General features: G+C 39.5%; 1 protein-coding gene across 2 annotated transcripts in view; it reads left to right on the top strand.

Moving 5' to 3' along the window:
* The first annotated feature begins 7,228 nt into the window (after window positions 1-7,228).
* The window catches only part of CCDC88A (coiled-coil domain containing 88A), a 127,062-nt gene continuing 120,560 nt past the window's right edge, over window positions 7,229-13,730 (top strand). For both annotated transcript variants that reach the window (XM_055328392.1, XM_055328391.1), the window contains exons 1-2: window positions 7,229-7,659; window positions 7,757-7,857. In XM_055328392.1, the coding sequence (XP_055184367.1) occupies window positions 7,597-7,659; window positions 7,757-7,857 (164 nt within the window). In that variant the 5' untranslated portion in view covers window positions 7,229-7,596. The remainder of the gene's footprint in view (window positions 7,660-7,756; window positions 7,858-13,730) is intronic.

Below are 13,730 nucleotides of genomic sequence, written 5' to 3'. Positions count from 1 at the left end.
TAGAGTTTACTTAAAATAAAATTTAAGTTAAAAAAAAGTCCATTTATAAAATAAAAATAAAAACATATTTGGATTCCATTTATTGATTAATGTAAGCTGAGAGGTATATTCAAATTTTGATTATTATTATATTTTCTAATGGTGGTGTAAGAGTGGTACAGTTTTTGAAAATAGTGTGAAATAAATGCAATGATATATTAATCTCTGAGAGGTAGAATTAGAGGTTTGATTTTTTTGTTTTTTTTCTTTATGTTGTTGATCTTTCCAAGTATGGCAATGAAATGTATTATTTTCATAACAAGAAAATATGGTAATATAAAAAATATGAGACATATTTAGCTCCATGTAACTGAATATTTTACATTGCTGCCTTAGTTTAAGAAACCAAATATTTATTTTTTTTATTATTTTTTTTAATTTTATTTATTTATGATAGTCACACACAGAGAGAGAGAGAGGCAGAGACACAGGCAGAGGGAGAAGCAGGCTCCATGCACCGGGAGCTCGACGTGGGATTCGATCCCGGGTCTCCAGGATCGCGCCCTGGGCCAAAGGCAGGCGCTAAACCGCTGCGCCACCCAGGGATCCCGAAACCAAATATTTAAATACAAATATTAAAATTCCCCCTGGCCTGATATTTTAATTACAAATTTTATAAAATAAAATTGAATCTGAGAACTCTTCTCAAGCTAATATTTGAAAACATTCAATTGACACATATTGACTGAAAATTAGGAAATAAAGACATTCACATTAAATAATTTAAGTTTCATGTGAACTTTCACTTTCAACAGCAGAACAGCAAATACATAGTCTCATATCAGTATAAACATTTTTATCTAACTTCCTACTGTCATTCAATAGAAGGAAATAAAACATCTTCATATTTCCTTATTTGTAATGGCTATCATTTTTTACTTTGTATTTTTTGGTACGAGAGCAGATCTCCATTTCTTTCCAGGATTAGAAGTATTTAATTGTTTTAGCCCACATTTATCTTCAGTAGCCTAAAAGCACCAGTGCTTTATGTAGAAACCTACTTTCTGGTTTCTATTTTATTAATGATCCATCATTTCTTCTAACATTGGCTAGTTTCTGTTTTAACTATATACTGCTGTTGTCTGTCTTGAAGATGTAAACTGCTAGAAAGTAGAGGTTGGGAGTAGGCTTACAGTCAGAATAAGAGAATGACTTTTTCACCTTTTAAAAGTCCATTTTATAATATTCGCCTTTTTCTGCACTTCTTATTTTCTCTTTTCAGGTTTCCATTTGCTTTGTAGCTTTCCATCAGTAGCATTGGAAGTTGGAATGAGTCACCATCTGTGGCATGGGATTAAGGAATTAAAGGGGGAACCATAAACATACAAGGAACTCATCACATGATAGGACAGTCATACTGTGGAAATACCTAGTGAATGACCATTAATTTACAAGATTATTTCATGTCCTATCACAGAAAACTAGTTAAAGAAATAGGGTAGCACCAGCTCACCTAGGTAAGACCAAGAAACTGAAAGAAAAAAGAAACATTACATCAAGAGATATGTTTAGGCATACCACAAATTCATGGACTTTTCCCCTAAGAGAGCCCATCAGGTTTTCACTCAAAAACTATTAATTCTTTTAGGCTGTTAACAATCTATGAATTCCCTGCACACAGAACATGAGAAGCAGCAAATTAAAATGGGAACTCTCGATGTTGTCAGCAACAAAAACTAAAAGCCATTCAACGTAAAATTAAAAACTTGGGCCTGTGAATGTAGGTCAAATGCTCATGCACTTCTTAAGAGCCTGTGAAGGCATAATTATATTAAAAGCACAACACAGTCATTTAGGTCGATTATGAGGACGTATTTCTTTTTTCTTTTTTTTTTTTTAAAGATTTTATTTATTCATGAGAGACACACAGAGAAAGGCAGAGACATAGAGGCTGTCTGTGGGGAGCCCGATGCAGGACTTGATCCCAGGACCCCGGGATCACGACCTGAGCCAAAGGCAGACGCTCAACCACTGAGCCACCCAGGCATCCCGAGGATGTAGTTCTTTAATAAAGGTCAATTTCTGTTCAGAATATGCTGTCCAATAAAGCTTAGACAATGACATCTTTCTAGAGGATGTGCATCAAAATGGTAACAAGTGAAACACAGTTTGGGTGCTGAAAAGGACAAATACCATTATGTGCTGCTAAGTAATAAAAGAATGCATGATGCTTATGTATGTTCCTAAGCTTTTCTCCGAAAAAAAAAATTATATAGACTTGGAAAAAACCTAGCTCAAAAGCCATTTATTTTATGATCTCAGTGTCTTTTTACTTCTTCAAATTCACTAGCAAGCAGTAATCGCCTGCCTATGCCTCCTCTAGGTCATTAAGTTAATTAGAATAGTCCTCAGAAGTTGCTCTGCTGTGAGCTCTTGCCAATTGTTAGGAATTTAAACTGGTCACCATGGTTGAAAAAGACTCTTTGACATATTGACTAAAGTGCCCATAATAGCAAGGCACTGCCCTAAATGCCAGAGGCACAAAGATGAGTTTCAAAATGCCAGTCTCCAAGAGTTCCCCAATTTACTCAGAAGAGCAAGTCAGCAAATACGTGCCATTCAGAGCAGTTAGAGAGGATAAAAGGAGGTTAGATACTGTGCAAGGCGCAAGAGAGGAAGTGGTCAACTCAACCCGAGGAAGTGGAATGCTTCACAGAGAGTGGACCTAGAATCCTGAACGACGAATGGGAGTCGGCCTGGTGAGGAAGCAGAAAAGACTAGTTCAGATAGGTGTGGTAGCCTGGAATATAATGGTGAATTGGTGATGATTCACTTTGTTTGCAGCACAGCATGAGGGCATTTGAGAGGAGCCCCTGAAAGTGGGCTGAGAGGAGGACCCCTCTTTCTGCCCCATTGTCTCTCTGCAAGTCTCCTTCCCTCTGCAGTTTACACATGGCATAGAGCAAATCCACTGTCTAAGCAGATGCCCAGGGAGAAACAAAGCTAGTATGTCCATTTTACAGTTGAGGAAATTGATGCTTAACTGATGCTCAAAGAAGTTAAACCACATATCTAATTCCTATCTCTCATTAGATAACGTTTCTCTTAAAACCATGTTAGATAATTAAGATGTATGCCTTCTATGATCTTAGGTGAGTTTAAAATCTTATTAGTTAGATCAAGAGGGCTTGAAGACCCTGTTGAAAAGTGTATGAGATTGGATTTCTTTTTTTAAAAAAAATTATTTATTTGAGTGAGAGAGAGAGCACAAGCAGAGGGGAGAGGGAGAAGCAGGCTCTCCACTAAACAGGGAGCTCGACTTGGGGCTTGATCCCAGGAATCCCTGGGCCCTGAGCTGAAGGCAGACGCTTAACTGACTGAGCCACCCAGGTGCCCTACAGATTGGATTTCTTGAAGTCATTTCTTTTTAAATATTCATGAAGCAATGGTGCCAGTCTTTTTTTAAAACAGCTTTTTCTGAGAATTAATTGACAATTCAACCACGTAAGGTGTCCAGTTCAATTATTTTTAGTCTATTCACAGAACTGTGCATCTATCACTTTAGAATATTTTCATTTTGTCAAAAAGAAACCCTATATCCCTAAGCCACCAACCTCATTTCCTCCCAACTGCCCCAGATCTAGGCAACCACTAATCTACTTTTTGTCTATACAGATTAGTCTCTTCTGGACATTTCATATCAATGGAATCGTACAATATGTGGTACCTCGTGACCGGTTTCTTTAAACTTAGCCTAATGTTTTCAGGATTCATCCATGTTGTAGCACATATCATACTTTATTCTTTTTTATTGCCAAAATATTCTACTGTATTGATATAATACATTTCATTTATTCATTTATCAGTTGATGGACGTTTGGGTTGTTTCCATTTTTGGGCAATTATAAACAACGGTGCCATCCTGCTGTTGTATTTGTGTTACTTTCATTGTGGTAGCTTATGCATGTGACTAGCTCTGTAAGTATGTGTCACCCAATATGTGTTTGGGGTGAACCTATCACTTCCTATAGTAGATCAAGATGGAGGTTAGCATGGGTGCTCTGGGTATACAGGTAGTATTACGTCTGTGTAACCTCAGGGGAAACCTCAATTATAATACAAGGGAGAGAATCTTTCTCTAGTGACTTCTAAATGAGATCATGGTCCATTCCAAACATTTAACTTCTGATCAGAAAAGAGCAGAGCAAGTAACTTGGGCCCTAGTCAAATGGGTATGATTTTTCCAAAGTCCTTTCCTGTTGGATTTAACATTCTAAGAAAGGATGAATTCAGGATAAATAAATGACTATCAAGTCCAAAAAAAAAAATACCTGGAAGAAATTTTGAGTAATCTCTTCCTAAGTGAAAGGAAGATAGGAAACTTTTGGATTTAATCTTACAGGATGTTGCAAATTGAAGACCATTAAATAGTTGTATAACGTACAATCCCTTTTGTGCCAGACAAAGAAGTTTCCTGATTGTACTCTTGAGATATTATAAAGCATTTCTAAGGCTGCTGTTAAACTAAGGAATTGTGAATTGGTAGGTTTTCAAATAAGTTACTCCAGACCTCAGTCTGGTCTAAAGCTTCCTGTTTTTACAATTAACTCCTCATGTTTCTTTGTTGAGTGTGTGTGTGTGTGTGTGTGTGTGTGTGTGTGTGTGTAAAAGCTAAAGATAGACCAGGAAGCATCTGGGGCCATTTGGCTGTAGAGGGGAATCCAGATTTGTGAAGGCTAGCTACTACATGTAAACCGAATACAAATTCTATCTTCATGTGTTAACACTCCAGTCATCACGGTCCAAAATGCCCCTAACTTATTGTACTTGGTATTAATGCTTTATGAGTTTTTCATCTATGGCTGAAGCAGGTGGGTCTGTCTGAAGATAAACCCCAGTATAGGCATGAACACTTCCATGTAGCTTGGTCATGCTGCCGAGGGATTAGAAAGGGAGGTGGGCATGTCAGGCATTGGGCTGCTCTGAAAGTCATGCTTTATTCTTGGTGCCAGCTCTCTCTCTCTGCATTTCCAGATAAAGGACTGTGATTAAGAGAGTCATCAAGAGCAGAAGGAAAAGATTGCTAGCAACCAGGATGACCCAAAGCAGTATAGTGGTGCAGGCAATGCAAGGTTCTACTTCGTACACACCTTGCAAAGTGCCACATGAACGCATCCTAATTTCAGTTAAGATGATTTTGGAAGGCATTTCTGTGGTCTCCACAGCAAGATTGATTCTCCTCTAACTAAAGGATGAGAAGTTATATTTCAAGTTTTTTTCTTAAAGATTCTTCATTTGGGGAGAATAATGGTGAAAACCTCAATAACTTTTATGGAGCATTTACTATAGGTTGCCATTTAATTTAACCCTATTTTTATCCCTGCTTTATACATGAAGAGAATGAAACACGGAGAGGTTCACTAACTTGCCTAGGCTCACACAGCTGGTAAGTATCAGAGCCTGGATTTAAAGCAGGCAGGAAGACTCTAGAGCCCAGGCTCTCAGTTCCCGGATTAAGAAATTTTGCTGTTTCTTAGTGTTATAAAACATTTTTTCCTGCTACTTTAAAATATCAGATAAGCACTCAAAGTAGATATTTACGTAAATGTAAAAGCACACACTGCAAAACCGCAATACTACATTTATTTACCCCCCCCCAAATTTTTTGTTTTATGTGCCCATTTTGTCCCAGAGAAAAGATTTGTATGTTCCTTCAAAATGAGGAGTAACATTGGATTTTGCTGGGGAACTGTTAAAATTACTTTAATGATCCCAGTCGTGCATAGCATAGAGATTTATGACAAATATGTAATGTTTGTCACCCATCTTGGCTGACTTCCAAATGTCTCCTTTTAGTGGCTCTTGATCTTGTTTGGGATTTTTTTTTTTTTTTCTTCAATAGCCAAATAGTCCAACACAATGTCTGAATCACGTTTGCTCCAGCCAGGGAATACCAACGTGTTGAAGGGCAGCTTGGTTATTTAAAATCCTACTGCATCCCTTGCAACTTGAGAGCATTCATGCTTGAGTGACCTGGATTTATTTTTATTATTATTCATTTATTTATTTATTTATTTATTTATTTATTATTTATTTATTTATTTATTTATTTAAGGGAGAGAAGGTAAAAAGAACAAACACACAAACAGACAAACAAACAAAACCAAGTTTGCGGCTCAGATCCCCGTTGTGCTCTTTGCTGCAGTGAGTTTTCCTACTGCGCTTTGCGGGCGAAGAGCAGGCTTAACAGACCCAAAGTGTCCGTCCGAGAAAGGGCTGCCTGCATCCCGCGTGTTTAAAAGGGAAGGATTTCGTTCCCTCTGCTTCGCACATCAAAGCCGGCGCTCCGGGAGGGAACACAGCGTAACGAGGCGCGAGCGGCCGCGCCTGCAGCCCCCCGCCCCCCACGCCCTGGCAGCAGTCCCCGGCGCGAGCGGGGCGCGGGGCACCGCAGCCGCTGCCGCGAGCGCGCGCACACGCCCGCGCCCGCCGCCAAAATCTGGGCGGCGGCGGGGCCGGCCCCGGGGGCGCGCGCGCGCTCGGGGGCGCGCCCATGCAGCGGTTTTCTTCTCCCACAATCCAGAGGCTGCGGCGCGGGAGGGGCGGGGAGTCGGCGGAAGGATACGGGCGCGGAGGGAGAAGCGCGCTCCCTTTGACGGAGGGCCGGCGGCTCCGGCTGGGCGGCGGGGCGCGGGGTGTGATGCGGCACTGCGGCTCTGAGGCCGTTGCTCCGGCTCCTCCAGAGAGGGCGGAGGGGGCGGCTGGAGCGCGGCGCTGACTTGGTGCCCGGGCTTCCCGGAGGCGCGCTGCGAAGGCTGCGGGGCTTAGGGAGCTGGGGGCTTAGGGACGCACATTCGAGCCCCCACCCCCCCGGGAGGGGAAGGGGGCTGGAGGCGAGGCCTGCGGGCGGCGGAGGGATGGTGTGGGCTCGGGGGGAAGGGGCGAGCCCTGCCCGTCGTCGGTGAGGGGCTGCGGGCAGGGGAGGCTCCGCGGGTCCGCGCGGCCCCATGCCCGCTGGCGGCTGCACGGCGCGGAGCGCGACGCGGGGGTGGAGGCCGGCGGCGGCTCGGGGGCCCCGACGCGGCGTCCCGTTTAGCCCGCGTTGGGGTTGAGTCACCGCGGGCAGCCTCGCTGGTCCGGCTCCTGCAGGAGCTGGGCAGCCTCGACGGGCTTTTTGTCTCGCTGCTCCAGCCCCCTTTCCCTTCCTCCTCTCCTCCTCCTCCTCCTCCTCCTCCTCCTCCTCCTCCTCCTCCTCCTCCTCCTCCTCCTCCCCCTCCTCCTCCTCCAGATGCCTTTTCTCTGCCCCTCCTCGCCCGGTACAGACATTTCCAGCGCAGGCTGCCGCTCGTGGCTGCTGTCGAAGCCGCTTCTCGGGTCTGGGGCTCGTTCCCCTCTGGGGTGTTTTTTGGGGGGGGAGGGAGAGTTTGTCTCCCCTCCACGATGGGATTTTCTTCCTGGGCCAGAAATGGACTTTCATTGATTCCTACTTACTTCTTCAACGTTTAGCGATCCATCCATCCCCTTAGGCGTATATATATATATATACATATATATATATTTGTGTGTGTGTGTGTGTGTGGTAGTTCCCCTTTTTTTCTCAAATACATTATCTGTAAAATGGAGAACGAGATTTTTACCCCCCTTCTGGAGCAGTTCATGACCAGCCCCTTGGTCACTTGGGTAAGTAGGGTGTTATTTGTTGTACGTTTTGCTGCATTATTTGCGGCCGCAGGGATGGAGGTGGGCGTTCGTGTCCTCAACGAGCCTTCTGTTCTAGGTTAAGACGTTTGGACCTCTGGCTGCGGGAAATGGGACCAACCTGGACGAGTATGTGGCTTTGGTGGACGGGGTGTTCTTGAACCAGGTCATGCTGCAAATGTAAGTGTTCTTTTCTTTTCTAGGCAGCCTGTTTTCATTGAAAGAGGGGGGCATCCTGGAAACTTTATGTGTAAGCTCCCGATTTTGGCTCTTGGGCTAAAAAGGATCCCGGTGGCTTCAGAATTGGACCGCGGAAAGGCGTGACGGTCTTACGTGCCCCAGCGGCCCGTTTCATGACGACCTTAGTAATTAATGCCTGTTAATACTGCGAAACTTTATGATGTTCCATTCTGCCAACCGTGTATTGTCACCTAATCGTCTTCAGTGCTGAAATCCAAACCACATTGTCCTCTGATAATTTGGTAAAAAGAGAGACAGAGAAAATGATAGTTTCCTAAGGGGAGTGGTGGTGGTGGTGGTGGTGGTGGTGGTGGTGGTGGTGGTGGTGGTGGTGGTGGTGGTGGAGGAGCGGGGGGGGTGTGGATAAAGCCTTTCCTGTGCAGTTATGTGTATTTGATGCAGAAATGCTTCTTATTAACCTTTGTGTCTAAAAATAAGTGACTCAGATTTTGAAACCGGTGAAGTAAGAACAGATTTCAGAAGAGAGAATCTCAAATAGCAGTTCTGATTGGTCGGAACTGTTGCTGTAGCGAGTAATTTAAATGGGTACAGTAACTCAAGTCTGATGAGGCGATCACATCCATCATCTGATTAAGATTTGGGAGGTCATTTTAAGGTATTTTTAAGGCTAGTTGTGAAATGCGGGTTACTGACATCGTGATGACAGCTAGATAATGATTTAGTAGGCAGATCTTTGTCTTTTTAAGTTTATGGTGCTGGGTTTGTGTTAAGTAGGAAAGTGTTTTTAGGATGGGAATTGAATGTCAAAATCCTATTGGTAGCTAGGTCAGTGAAATAAATACCATTTGTATCATTATAGATATTGGGCTACATGCATTCCAAGTACATCAGTGTAGGTTTTCTAAGTACAAACTCTGAATTGTTACAGTTGTGCTCAAAATAATGTGTGTTTAGCCTCCTCTCTTGAAAAGAATCTGATTACATGAGTAGTTTGGAACTTCCAATTTCAAGGCATTCTTACCTTTTATACCTGAGGCACTTTAGGGCATTATCAGTGAATGATTGTTACTAAGGAATAAGTCTATTGTTAATAGGCTAATAACAAAATATTATTTCTGTACGTTGTAGGAAATTACGTTTCTTTTTAGATTTCCTATTTAAAAGAGGTAGAAGTCAAATTCATCAACGTTGCAGTGGTAACTTAGTCTGTGTGCTCAGAAATATTTGTAGTCTGTGTGCTCAGAGAGATTTGTGTGCTGTTTTTCATGTATATGTTGATCCTACAGGGAAGTATTATACTACTATATGCTTTCTGAAGGTGTTTTATTTGTATAAAATAAAACCAAAAATATATATATAGTCACTAAATGTGTATGTATTTTTTTCTTTTAGAAAGGAAAAAGGAATGTCGACATTAATTATTTCCAGGGATAGTAAATATATTTTTGGCAGCTCTCCCACTGGAACTATTTTTTATCTTTGAAGTATCCCACCATTCCCTAAGCAGAATGGTAGAATAATTAAATTGACTTCTATTTTAGGAAACCCACATGACAGGAAGGGTAGCCATTAGAGTAGATACTCAGAATTTGTTCCTGTCTCTTGTTTTTAGACAGAAAATCTTGAAATTGTATCCTGAGCCCTAAAAAAAGGAATTTTTACAAAATAGGAAAATACATTACTTTAGTTTTCCACTTTCTTTCGTTGTTTATTTTTAAAGTAGATTTCATGCCCAACGTGAGGCTTGAACTCTTGACCCTGACGACTGAGAGTCTCATGCTCTACTGACTGAGCCAGCCAGGCGCCCCTTGTTTTCCACTTACTTGAATTATTCTTTTTCCAAAAAACACTTCCATTTTTTTTGAGTACTGAATAGTGAACTGAGGTGCTAAAAACAGACATTTAAGCTTGTTTCCACATTGAGTGCAGTTTTATACTCAAAAATACATATGTATATTTTGAAAGTAATGGTGTTTCAAAATAGTGGTTGCCAGTTTTTTTTTTTTTTTTTTTTTGTAGGGGAGGACTAGCTCCATTCCAAACCTCAGATCTGCTTCTGTTTTCAGTTCCACCTCTCAGTTTCTTTAAAACTTTTTCAGTGTCCTAATTCTGTTCTGAATGACCTATATAAATTAAAGGAAAAGAAAATTAAGAGAAAGAGGATTACGCATTAGCTTTTTAAAAAATAATTTGCCAGAATAAATTTTTTTTGATGAATTATTTACCTAGTAGAGCAAAAAAATATACATTGTTGTTTTTTTTGTTTTGTTTTGTTTTTTAGAATACATTGTTGTTAAAGCTGCATTTTGCTGTAACTGTAAAATCATTAGGATTTCTGTTAAGTACTTTACTCAAGTTAGTGTTTGATTTAATTAATGTATTCTATTGTCAGTTGAGACTGTACCTAGTAAGGTAACCTAGAAATTAATCTTAGTCTAAGTCATTTCTAGATTAAATTTATTTACAGAATTTGTGAGTGAGAACCCTTCCTAAATGAAACTACATACTTTTCTTCATGTTTGTTTTGCTTGGAGTTCGTTGAGTTTCTTGGATCTATGGGTGTGTAGTTTTTAACAAATTCAGAAAGTTTTTGGTCATTATTTTTAAAAATATATATTTATGTGAGAATATTTAAATGTGTGTTTGTGTATTTTTCCTGCCCCCACTTGCCCTTTGGGAAGTCCAGCTACATGTAAATCAGGCTGCTTGATGTTTACTGATGTTCTGTTCAATTTTTTTTCAGGCTTCTCTGCTTCATTTTGGATAATTTTACTATGTCTCTGACTTCATTAATCTTTTTTCCTATAGTGTTTAAAATTTACTGTTAATTGTGTCCATATGTTTTATTTCAGACATTACAGTTTTATTCTAGAAATCCGGTCTTTTTTTATATCTCCCATTTCTATACCTTTCATGCTTTGTCTTTTCTGTAGCTTCTTGACAAATGGAATGTAGTTATAACTGGATTAATGTTTCTTTCCATTCTGTCTGTATAATTTCTAGATTGGTTTTGATTGATTCTTGTTCTTATGAAGGATTGTGTATGTTTGCTTTTGAATGCCTGGTAATTTTTGATTGGATGTTAGACATTTGGAGTTTTCCCTTTTTGGGTGCTGGATATTTTTGTATTTCATTAGGTATTCTTGAGCCTTGTTCTGGGATAACTAAATTTCTTGGAAACAGTTTGATCTTTTTAGATCCTGCTTTTAAGTTGTATCAAGTAGTACCACTTTGTCACTTTGTTGGCAAAACCCATCTCAGTACTTTGCGTGGTGAAAACAGAAACTATTCCTGGACCTGAATGAACCCTGGGTGGTGTTCCCTCTAATCCTTTTTTGGTGTTTTTTTCACTGTTCTTGGGTAGCTTCCTCACATGTATATACTAATGAGTACTCAAGACTTGAGGGATACCCTCTGTAGATCTCTGGATTTTTCTGTGAACCTTTCTACTCTTCGTTACTTTGCTTTATGTATGATAGTCATCTTGTTGTTTCTAGATTAAGTTGCATCTCACCTCATTGCCTGGGTTCTCCATCTCTGCTCTATAGCCTAGGAACTCTTTCTAGGTAATAAGTTGGGACAGTCAAGGCTTCATCTTGTGTGTTTCCCATCTATCAGGAATCTACTGTCCTGTGTTGCCTAATATCCATTGCCTTGAAAAACACTTAATATATTTTGTACTTTTTTTTCCAGTTGTTTCAGGCAGGAGGGTAAATTTGGTTCCTGATACTCTAGATCTTGGCTAAAGTGGAAATCTTTTATGTACTTACAGTTACATTGGCCTGCCACTCTTATATTCCTGCTTTTAGTTGTGACATACGATTTTATTGTAGAAGGCTTATAGATTTTTTTTTCATTTACAGTATTCACTAAAAGTAAGAATATTGATTAGTGACTTTGGATTTGGCATTTGGACATTGTTTACATTGACTTCTTCATGCCAGTTTACCAACACTGCCTTATAATTTCAGAGTCTGTTCGCTGACTTGGGTTTCCCTGAATTTAGAGATGAATCCTGGATTTCATCGAGTAGCTCCTTAAATCAAAGAATCTCTTTAAGAGCTTGTGACATGGCATCAGTCCTCTTTAACTAACGGGAAGGGGAAGCTCTTTAGAGATTGGGAATGATGGGCCAGCTCTTCTGCATGCCGCAGGGCATTTTCATACTTCAGCCAAATGAAATCTTTCTTTCTTTGTGCTAGTTATCAGACATAGGGCTTGGTGACAGTAGAAATAATCATTTCTCTGTTTGAAATGTCATGCGGTTCTGTAACCCATTTCAAATGTTACTTGCTATGAAATTTTAAGAAATAACATTATAGTGAATTTCATAATCCTAAAATTTAAAAAAGCGTATTGATATTACCTAAGCAGTTGAAAATATGGATATAGGATATATGAGAAAATTGTTAATGGTATCAGAACAATGATGTGATTCAACTCCATTAGATAACCATAGAGATCTATATTCGAAATACTTGACAGTTACGATATATACCTGTTATGACTTTTCTTCTTTTAGAATCTTGGGTTTGAAGGAACTTTAGAAGTCCTCTATTATGAAAATAATTTTTTAATTAAAAAAATTAATAATGACAAAAATTAAATGACACATGGTATGTATATTCTCCTTAAATATTTCCTGAGAAGCAGCTTCATAAAGTCTACCTAAAAGAAACCATTTATCTAAAAGAGGAGGTTGACTGAGAAATGTTTCTTAGTTCTATGAATGTTTAAGATTCAAAAGTAAGGGGAAGTGGAGAGAGAGGGATGAAATAGATAAAGGGGATCAAGAGTACACTTAGCCTTCATGAACACTGAGTAATGTATAGGATTGTTTTATCATTATATTGTTATACCTGAAACTTAAATAACACTGTATGTTAGTTATACTTCAATTACATTCAAAAATAGATTGTGCTAACTTTATAACTATAGCAACCCTAAAATGACTTATAAAATATATGGGTTTCTTACCAAGTATGGCATTGACTTTGAATTTTGGTATGGATATCTTGGGTGTTCTCGTTGGGCTTCATAGTTGTTAGTTTTGTTTTTGTTTTTTGCTTCTTTAAAAAAAATACTCTTATGATACAATCATAGTTGGTGTCTTGTTACTAAGTTTTGTGATTTATCGCCCAGATATTTCTTAGATGTGCCCCTGACTTTTGGATTAATGCTGTAGCCCTGACTGGTCTTATTTTGGGGCTTGCCTCTCTTCAAGTTGTTTTCTCATCTGTGATCATATGTGCTTCCATAAGATTCTGAATGTACTTTGGTGGTAGTAGCATTTATCTCAGTGTATTGCAGCTCTTGGTATGTTTGATTCCAGTGACTAACCTGTGAATTTCTTGAAGCCATGGACTATATCTTTCATCTCTATTCCTAGCACAATGCTTGACATACAGTAGGTACTGGATATACTTCTGTTGAGTGAACAAATAATAGAAAGCTAATGTGGTAAAATAGAATGAATTTGGACTTTGCGTCAGACTTTAAGTCAGACAGGATTTGATTCTCACTATACTACTTATTAGCATATGACCTTAAACAATTTACTTAGCATTTCCAGATCTCAGTCTACATCTATGAGATGAAAATTTATGTTTCCTTCCTGGAATAGACTTACTCTCTAATAAGACACATATAATACTTATTTTCTGTTTTGTTGACTACTGTATCCTCAGTGCTGGTTGCTGTCATTAGTATTATTGTGTGCTAGGCCATGCCTACCTTTTTCTGTTTCTTCAAACAAATTATGATCATTCACAGCTTAGTTTTACATAATCTCTGTTGATGTCACCCCTATTTGGCTGTATGATCTTTAGCAAGTTTCTTCTCAATTTTTTCAT

This window comes from Nyctereutes procyonoides, unplaced genomic scaffold (assembly GCF_905146905.1).
Source record: "Nyctereutes procyonoides isolate TBG_1078 unplaced genomic scaffold, NYPRO_anot_genome, whole genome shotgun sequence".
In the NCBI taxonomy this organism is placed as follows: domain Eukaryota; kingdom Metazoa; phylum Chordata; class Mammalia; order Carnivora; family Canidae; genus Nyctereutes; species Nyctereutes procyonoides.
Note: the sequence above shows the minus strand (reverse complement) of the source record. Positions and strands in the feature narration are given on the sequence as shown.